At 61.3% G+C, this 9,451-nt stretch overlaps 1 protein-coding gene across 5 annotated transcripts in view; it reads left to right on the top strand.

The window, feature by feature from the left end:
* Window positions 1-1,244: 1,244 nt before the first annotated feature.
* NFATC1 (nuclear factor of activated T cells 1) overlaps window positions 1,245-9,451 on the top strand; it is a 99,665-nt gene continuing 91,458 nt past the window's right edge. Inside the window, exon 1 of one of the 5 annotated variants that reach the window (XM_067014585.1) lies at window positions 1,245-1,554. In XM_067014585.1, the coding sequence (XP_066870686.1) occupies window positions 1,428-1,554 (127 nt within the window). In that variant the 5' untranslated portion in view covers window positions 1,245-1,427. Of the gene's footprint in view, window positions 1,555-5,843; window positions 6,309-9,451 lie in introns of those variants that run through there. The other 4 variants (XM_059040474.2, XM_059040477.2, XM_059040475.2 and 1 more) reach the window with 4 other exon arrangements.

The raw sequence follows: 9,451 nt of genomic DNA, 5'->3' as shown, positions 1-9,451 counted from the left end.
ACCTTCTTATGTTTCATATCGCGCCCAAGGGGCAGCGAAACACACAGATGGGCGTCAAATGTCGCACCCCACTTTCCCCAGGTCCCGGGCGTGGAGTCGTTTAGGGTGCCCACCCGCGCGACCTGCAGGCCTCCTGGTCCCCGCGGCAGACAAGTCTTTTGCTTTGGGTTTACTTTAAACCACATAGGGTGTCGTGCGATAGATTTATGATTTTTATCCACCAGACATTTTAACCGCCCGAACGAACACTCCAGTCCCTTCCATCCAAGGCCGGCACGAAAGTACGGCCCCGGTTTGGCCGCTGAGCCGCGCCGAGGAGAAGCAGCAAAAGGTCTGAAAGAGGGAAGTGTAAAGCGAAACGGGCCGGTTGGAGAGGTTTCCCCGAGCGCCGGCTCTCGGTCCTCGGAGCGGCCCCCGTCGGTTAGAAACCCCCAAGTCGCGCCCGCAAACCGCCCCTGGCCCTCTGGGGCGGGCCTGGGGCCGGCGGCTGGGAGCCCGGGGAGGGGCTCGCGGTTCTCCAAGACCTCCCCTCCCCCCAGCCGGCCGGGCAACAGGCAATCTGGGTCGCTCAGATATTTACAAAAGAAAAATGACAATAACTCCACGTCCCGGGACTGGGACTGCCGTGCAATCTGTTAGTAATTTAGAGGGATGGGAATTTCCTTTCTCGGGCCTGCCAGTGGAAGCGCTTTTCCAAATTTCCACAGCAGGGAAAGCCTGCGATTTTACATAATGACTTCAGCATGCAGGGCCCTCTCGGCACCCCCCTCGTCTCCGGCCCCCCTCCCCGCCCCCTCGTTAAAGCAGAGTGTGGCTCTCTCAGGACACCCGCGTGGACCCAGGCGTCCGGGCCGGGCCGTGCGGCGGGTGCGCCCCTGCCCGCCCCCTGTGCGCCCCGCGGGCCGGGCGAGCGGCTGCCCGGCGCGGGGAGGGGCGGGCGCTCGGCCGCTGGTCCCCCGGGCCCAGCGCTGGCTCGGGCGGGCGGGGGCGTGATGTCACGGCAGGGAGGGGGCGCGGGAGCGGCCGGGCCGGCGGGGAGGCGGGGGAGGTGTTTTCCAGCTTTAAAAAGGCAGGAGGCAGAGCGCGGCCCTGCGTCAGAGCGCGACTCAGAGGCTCCGAACTCGCCGGCACAGGCAGTCACCGCGCCGGGGAGGGCGGCCGGGCGCGGGGAGCGGGGCGCGGGCGCACACCTCCGAGCCCCGCCGCCCGTCACCCTGCCGGGCTCCCGAGGCCGCCGCGGCCCGGCCCCGCCACGCGCGCACACGCCCCTCACAGCATTTCTCTGGGGCGCGCGGCGCTGAGCCCGGGCCGGCGCGCGTCCGCCGGGGGAGAGGCGTCCTTCCTCGGGAGACCCGGCCCCGTGCGGCGGCGCAAGACGCCCGCTCCTCCTCCTCCTCCTCCCCGCCGCCGCCGCCGCCGCCGCGTGGATGCCAAGTACCAGTTTTCCAGTCCCTTCCAAGTTTCCACTCGGCCCTCCGGCTGCAGTCTGCGGGAGCGGAGAAACTTTGGGGCCCTCTGCGCCCGCCGGCGGCATAATGAAGTCGGCAGAGGAAGGTAAGCCGGAGCGGCCGCAGACCCCCGCCGCGGCCCCCGGGGGCCCCCGGCCCCGAGCCCGGCGCCCGTGCGGCCCGCGCCCGTCCGACCCACGCCCGGCGGGGTCCCGGCCCGCGGAGGGGCGAGCAGGCCGGTCCAGGGTCCGCGCGCAGGGAGGGGCGCGGGCGCCCGGGCGCGCGGCGGGCGCGCTGCACAGATTGGGAAGCGGTGTCCCCCTGGTGTTTCCCCAGAGCAGCCCTGATTTCGAGCGCGCCTTCTTGCCAATAGGTGTCTCCTCTTCTCTAGCGCTGAGTGCGCGCACTTGGCCTTTGCGGGTGCAGCCTCGCGGCTGCTCCGGCTGTAGAAACTCAGTTCAGATGCAGGCGGCTGGGGGACGGGGCGAGGTATTGGGCCGTCAGAACCACGAAGGAAGGACACTTTGGAAAGCAGCGAGGTTTCTCTGGGAAAGGGGGATGGCCGGTTTCTTCCCCCGTGGGGCAAGGCCCCAGGAAGACCAGCCGTACAGTGAGGTTGCGGGCGGGGGGGCGGTGTTCTGCGCCCCTCCACGAGCTGAGTCGGTGGCAGATTCTTTCCAGGCGCTGGGCCCCGCGAACCGCTCCGTGTGGCGCTGCCCCGCCGGTGGCTCGACCCGCAGGACTAAAAGCCGTCAAAGGAGCGGTCGGGCACAGCCCCTGATTCAAGACAGTTTGCAATCTTAGAGAGTTGAGAGTTCCAACCGTAGATGTTCCAGGACAGTTTGAAAAGAGACCGCCGAGTTTCCAGCTACTTGTTCAGAGTCACGAAGATGGCACAAGTGTCTGCCCTGCCCTGAAGGCTGGTGACGGCAAGGCCGCCACTACTGACAGTGCGCTTTGCGACCCTCCCGCGTGCCGTCTTAGGTTCACAGTCCCCCCACCCGCACCCTCTCAGCAGCCCTCCCACCCCTGACCAAAGCAGCCCAGAGTTCCTACAGCGTTCCTGAAGGTGTCTGAAGACAGCCTCCGAAAGGGGTGACTAGCATCCTAGTTAGGGACCATGTTGGAAACTGGGAGACACCTCTCCAAATGCCGTATCAACCCTGACGTACTTTGTCTAAATTATTTTAAGAAAGCTGCCTGGCCTGCCAATGCACGATGAGTTCTCATATTTTGTAGGGCAGACACCCTTATGGGGAGCGCTAGGAAGTAAATGCCACTGTCTCCTGCACGATTCTAATAAAGGTGGCCTCTCTTGCATTGCAACTGCAGTTTTCAAAGACTGCCAGCTCGGAGAACTTCCTTATCTTTAGCAAATGTGAGCTCAAGACCGTACATTCAATATAAGAACATAGGTACAGGGTCAGTGTCTTGATGTCTTATGTTATCTGTACGTATTTTCATCAAGGGAGGAAGATGTATCTTATGTTTCTCACCATTTCATCCCAATTTAGAAAATGTTTAAATGTAAACGGCAGGTGACGTTCACAGGACAAGCTCTTACTGTTAAAAAGGTTTTAAAAGTTGTCGAGATTTTGATTTTACATCCTTGACACTTATTTCAAAGTTTCTTATCACTGCTTTTTGAAAAGGTGGGTCTTTGAAAGTTTAGGTTTCTTTACTTCAACAGGCGGTGGTCTGTCTGCAATAAAGAAGCTTTTTTTCTCTTACGAGAGGAAGAGGCATCTATGGGGGGTGGTGGTGATTTGTCGTGTTTCCAGTTTAAGAAAATACATTTGAAGGTGTCCCTGCTAGAGGCGCACGCCAGGCATGATGCTGCCCTTTGACTAAACAAACATGGGTGTGTTTATAAGGACTACAGAATTAGGCTAAACAGAAAGTACGATCTGATCCCTCTTGTAGCCAGGCACAGGGTATGAGAGGCAGAGACCCTGCCTGCAGGCCCACGCCTGCCTCGCTGAGCGCTGCCGGAATGGATCTGGCCTCCCCCGCAGGCCCGACCGGGCTCTAGTTGCCCATCTGAGAATCTCAGGGATCCCCCAGCGCTTCCCTCCGGTTTAGTGAGCATCTTGTAAAAGCTCACTAGGCGCTGCTGTTTGGGAAGGCCCTGTGCTTGTTCTTTTGCATGGGGAATGCAGAGAAATGCAGGCCTTGTAGGTACACCCACCCACCCACCCATTCAGAGGTTGTTCCACACAGAATGCCCGGGGCTCTCCAGAACGGAACAAAGCCTGTGCTGTTCTCCTGCCACTTAACTTCGCGGCGTTGTTTCCTAATCCAGATTAGAAAAGGCCCTGCTGCTCTGTCACACCCAGGGCTGGAGTTCTGGGCCCGGTGCACACCGGCAGCCTCTGACAGGAAGCGCCAGCTAAACATTTCCATCAAGACGGGAGTGTCTGCTGAATTGGCAAATAGCTCCAAACCATTTACAAGACGAAAGGCACTGGGGTGCTGTTAAGAGGAGCAGTTAAAAAACGGCCACCCTATCCGGTTACCTTGGTTGGGGATGTGAAACTAGGTGGGGATCAGCTCGGCCTTAGGATAAAGCAGACCCAAGTCCTGACCCCGGGGGGGCTCGGGTGCACCCGGCAGGGTAGAGCCACTTTCTCCTGGACAGAACAGTTGAGCGAGAAGTTTTAGTCTAAACAGATGGTAGAGGCTGTTGTTCGTGTGTAAATTTTTGGTGGGGGTGAGAAGGTGGCTGAACTTAAAAAATAACCCCGAAGAGAGAGAAAATGAAATGCTGTGGCTTCGGAGCGGAAAACAGAACTTCCATTTGCCTGAAGGTCAGCAAAAAAAGCAAACTAAAACAAAACAGCCCTCCAACATACATCTCAAAGATAGAACTATTATTAGAAACTAAATCAGGCCAAAGTGAACTATAGTTTATCACTGGAGAAAACCAGCGATTTGGAAAGGGTCATGAGAGGGAAAAGGTTTGCGGGAGGGGTCGCGTGATTCCCAGGTTAGATGCTTCCGAAAAAAGCAATCCCCACGGGGCCAGAGGGCCCGCAGGGCAGAGAGCAGGCCTCATCTGATGAGCCGCGGAGTTGCAGAAACGGACACTTGTGCACCCTCCTCTTTCCCACTCGACTGCCCCGACGTGGGTGATCCTCAGCCTCTCACGCCTCTGCCTCGGCCACCGTCCTCTTGCTCTTCCGGATGCCGGCGGCACGGGGTGCCAAGATTCTCGGGAAGTTAGTGTCTGTTGACACCTGGGACAAAGTCCTGGGGAGAGCCGGTGCTCAGGTGGGCCCCGCTTTTTATACTGATGTTGTGCGGACGGGCTGCTCTGCGTCCGGGCCTTGGGTTTCACCTCCCCGCGAGCTCTCCCTCCACCTGGGAAAGCTCTGGAGTCACTCACGGGTGGCTGGCAGGCTACCTGTGCGCGCACAGGCGCGTGCACGCGTGTTTCAGGAATCTGAGGGACTGAAGTGAACGGGGTCCCAAAGAGGAAGGGGTGCCAGTTGGGCATCAGCCTGCGAGGGGAAGGCCGCGCGTAAAGGCGGCAGGCGCGAGCAGCAGCCCGGCCTCAAGGCGCGAAGGAGAGCGCGCTGCCAGCCCCGACCAGCCTCCCACCTTCCTCTTTCGGGCTCTGGGGGCTGGACGGCGGTGTTCCCTGTGTCCGCTGCTCTTCCGCAGCGGGCTGGGGAAGAAGCTGCTCCTTTGAAAGCGAGCCCTGCGGTCCAGGGAACTCTACTCCGGGCCCAGGCTGCGGGGCTTCGGCTGGACGTGCGCGTTGTAGACTCGGCAGCAACCGAGACGGGCTGATCCCCGTCCTAGGAGGGGCCCCGCAGCTGGGAGGCCCCTCTAGGCACGTTCAGTAGGTTGGTGCGGCGCCAGCAGCAATTCGGGACGCAGGTACTGATCCTCGCGACCCTCTGTCTCCGGGTGCAGCCAGCCGGCCCCGCTCACTGTCCCCGCCTCCCAGGAGTGAGACTGCAGGCGGGCGGGGGTCCACCGCCCGCTCCCGTCCTCGCCCGCCCCCGGCCTCTGCCCACCCGGCTCCGGCCGCAGGGGAGCTCGGGCGGCGGGGCGGACGGAGGCGGCTGGACCCCGTGTCCCCTCCCCCCAGTCCCCGGCGCACGCGTATCCCCCCGAGTGCGGACCCGGGGGGCACTCGGGGGGTCTGCTCGCGCCGGGCGGGCGGACGCCGAGAGCTTCCTGGGGGCCCCGGGCGCGGGTGTGAGCGCGGCGAGCCGGGACGCCAGTGAAAGGCGTGCGCTCCAGCTCGCGGGGAGAGTTTATTTAAAACTCGGAAGCCGGCGGCCGGCAAGCTGCTTGTTTATGTAAACCCGGAAACAGCGGGGGGAGGGGCGCGGCGGGGGAGGGCCGGGGGGAGGGGCGCGAGCGGGAGTCACGTTACCCGAGGACGCGCGGCCGAGCGCAGGGCGCAGCCGAGCCCCGGGCGCCTCGACCACAGGTGCCCGCGGCCGGGGCCCCGACCCCGGACCCCGACCGGACCCCCTCCAGGCCCCCAACCCCGACCCCGACCCCGACCCGGCATCCCGACCCCGACCCCGAGCCCGGACCCCAGCCTGACTCCAGTCCAGGACCCCGACCCAGGCCTTGACTCCTGACAGCCGGACCCCGCCCGACTCCAGCCTAGATCCCGACCCCGGACCCCGACCCGGAACCCCAACCAGCTCCCCGACCCCCGAATCCGATCCTGCCCCTGACCTCCGACCCCGGACCCCTGACCTCGGACCCCGACCCCTGACCCTCTGATCTCTGACCCCCGACCCAACATGACGGGGCTGGAGGAGGACCAGGAGTTCGACTTTGATTTCCTCTTCGAGTTTAACCAGAGCGACGAGGGCGCCGCCGCGGCCACCGCAGGTGGGTCCGCGCGGGGCCGGGGCGCAGGGGGAGGGGGCGCGGGGCCGGGCGGGCCGGATCCGCGGCGGGCGGGGCGGGCCCGGAGGCGCGCCGCGGCTCCCGCCCCTCTGCCCCGGGGCGCCCCGCAGTCTCCCGTCCCGGACCCCCCGCGGCGCCAGGGGCGGGGGCAGCGCCCGCCTCCCCAGCGGGTCAAGTTGAGGGGCGAGCGGGGGTGGCGAGGGAGGCCGCTTCGGAGTCGGCAGATCCCCCGGCCAAGTGTGCTAGGCTCGGGGCCGCACTCCAGCTGAGCCCTGAGCGCGTTCCCGCTGGAGGGGCCTCCTCTCTAGGGCGGGGCGCCGCTCCCGCCAGGGGACAGGGTGCCAGGCCCTGGACTTGGACGTCCCGGCGGGGCGGGGGCCGCGAGTCCCCCAGGCCGGCCCGCCCGCTCCCTGTGGCCTCGGCGCTGGAGCCTCCCTTCCCCCCACCCCCAGGAAAAGTTCCAATGGAACGAGCCTCCCGTACCTCGGACCCCCAAGCTCCCCGGGCCTTTCCTTTCTTTCGTTTTCTCTTCTCGGTCAAAAATAAAGGTTCTACTGAAACAGAAGATAAAGCAACCCTCCGGCCCCCCAGGGTGTGTGCTCTTGGATAAGAGTAAACCCTTGAGTGATCACGCCCCCTTTTACTGGAAGACCCAGTCTGCGCCTGGGGCCGCCCTGCGTGGAGGGAACCTAGAGCCCCCTCCTTGCAGCCTGGCTCTCCCCGACCTGTCTTTCTGCCCCCTGTCGGCCCCCTTTCAGTGTCTGTCTTCAAGATGTTCTCTCTGTCCCTGCCCACGTGGCGGTGAAGTGGTGAAGCTGAGCCCAGCACACTTGGCACTGGCCGGCGCCCGTCTCTGCAATGACTGTATAATATTTTCCGTATCGTTCACTGCCCCTCTTTTAAAAGTGCAACGTCCTGCTAGTTTTTTTAAAAAATTAAATATTCCAGCCAGGCCAAGGCTGCTTGGATTTGCCCTCCCTAAACGTCTTCTCTTTCCCACTTCCTCGGCTGTGCCGTCTCCAGGCCTTTGGGTCAGGGGGAGCCAAGGCAGGCGAGGGTGGGAGAGCGAGGCAGTTGTCTGAACAGATCTGGGGCCGGAAGTGGAGAAACAGGCCCCAAAGGCCTTCTGCACTTGCTGGGGTTTGGCTGTCTGTGCGCAGGTCCTGGCCAGGCTTCCTGGGTTGTTTCCACCAGAAGACTTTCTCCCTTGGTATCCAACCCCCTTTTCAGTCTATTGAGCAAATATCTTTGATGAGAGGCTTGGTCACCTGTGGACCACACTCCTGACCTCTTCAGGGTGTGAAAGCCAGTCCGGGACACGGACTGCCACGCTCGTCCTGTGTCCTCAGGGGCTCTGCTGCCTGGTTGGTGCTTGGGAAGCTCCCAGAGTCGGGGAAGGCCTCACGGCCTCCCGCTGTCTCTTTGCACGTCTGCTCCCCTGACAGCAAGCTGAGTAACACTCTCAAGGTGCGTTTTCAGCCTCACTGCCAAGCATACAGCCCCCACCCCAACCTCCAGGGACCACAGCCCCATTAAAGCCTCCTGCAGGAGGGCCTCCGGGGTGCTGGCAGCTGGGGCCCAGCATTCACCAGGCTTTGGGGAAAGGACAGCTGGAGCGAGCTCTGGGCAGAGGTGGAAAGGGCTCCTTCCCCGTTTCACGGTGTTAGGAAGAAGTTGATAGAAAACATTCCTTCTTATCTATTTATGTGAGAAACACTCATACTTTTTTCTTTTTTATTAAGACTATTTGAGAACAGTGTTAGCTCCACGGCAGGATTGGATGGAAGGTATAGAGGTTTCCCCCTCCCCCCACAGGGACAGTCTCTCCCGCCATCACCATCCCCACCGGACGGTACCTTTGTTACAGTCGATGAACCGACGCTGACACATCATCACCTAAAGTCTGTAGTTGACATAGGCTTCACTCTGGGTGTCGTACGTTCTGTGGGTTCGGACAGATGTGTAATGACGCGTATCCGCCATCATGGGGTCATACAGGGTGTTTTCACTGCCCTAAACATCCTCTGTGCCCCCCTGTTCCTCCCTCCCTCCCCCAGCCCCTGGCACCACTGATCTGCTCACCGGGTCCACAGTTTTGTCTTTTCCAGAACGTCCTGTAGTTGGACACACGGTGCGCAGCCTTTTCAGATGGGCTTCTTTCACTTAGCAACATGCGTTTACGTCTCCTCCACGTCTTTTCGTGACTTGATGGCTCTAGTGCTAAATAATATTCCCTTGTCTGGATGGACCCCAGTTTATTTATCCATTCATCTTGCCAAAGGACATCTTGGTTGCTTCTAAGTTTTGGCAATGATGAATAAAGTACTTTCTTCTTGTTCTTATTAGTTACTAACATTACACTGTAACTGTTAATAAGTTCATGATTACATTGTTATATTAAATTCTTCAGCTCTTAATGGGTGACAGGAGTGACTTCATATTATTTCTAGAGTGAACCTGGATAGAAATGAATGAATGACTAATTCTGAGATCGATTGTGAAGCGAGCTGACGCAGAGCCTTAGAGATGATACTGAACCGGAAGTGGGCACCTTCTCGAAAGGACATGGCCAGCCCTGACCTTGGGGTCCCTTGTCCCTGTCCCGATTTCCTCTGAGTTGAGAGCGGCATCTTCTCACCTGTCACCCTGTCACTCCCACCACCTCTTGTGCTGGGTCGCGCGGCACCCGGGTGTTCGAGGGGCCGTGGGTCCTGGGGTTCTTTATTTCCAGAGCACTTGGCAGGTGCAGATGGACAGTCAGCCACCATTTGTTGGGAGAAAGAAAAGAGAATTTTAAAAATAATCCGCCCTGGGCTGGGCTGGGCTGGGCAGGGTGGTGTTTGCCCCCCCGGGGCCGCTCCCGGCCCCTCCAGGGAGGAGGCTGGGCGGTGGGCTTCCCTCTCTGGGGAGCAGGCAGAGGGCCTCCTGCTTCTCTCTGGGTCTCAGGAAATAGCTGCTCTGCTGTCAGCCGGGCGGCGGGCGTGGCCCTGCTTCCCGCCCGCCCGGGGCTCCTGTTTTCTAAGTTATTTTGGCCGCCGGGCTGGGGACTGTCGCCCTGGCAACTGAGGAGGAAATGGGCTGGGCCTCGGGCTCCCGGCGACCTCGAGGGCAGGTCCCTCTCCGCC

This window comes from Kogia breviceps, chromosome 15 (assembly GCF_026419965.1).
Source record: "Kogia breviceps isolate mKogBre1 chromosome 15, mKogBre1 haplotype 1, whole genome shotgun sequence".
NCBI classification, from domain to species: Eukaryota; Metazoa; Chordata; class Mammalia; order Artiodactyla; family Physeteridae; genus Kogia; species Kogia breviceps.
The sequence above is the reverse complement of the archived record's forward strand: the minus strand, read 5'-3'. Positions and strand labels throughout refer to the sequence as shown.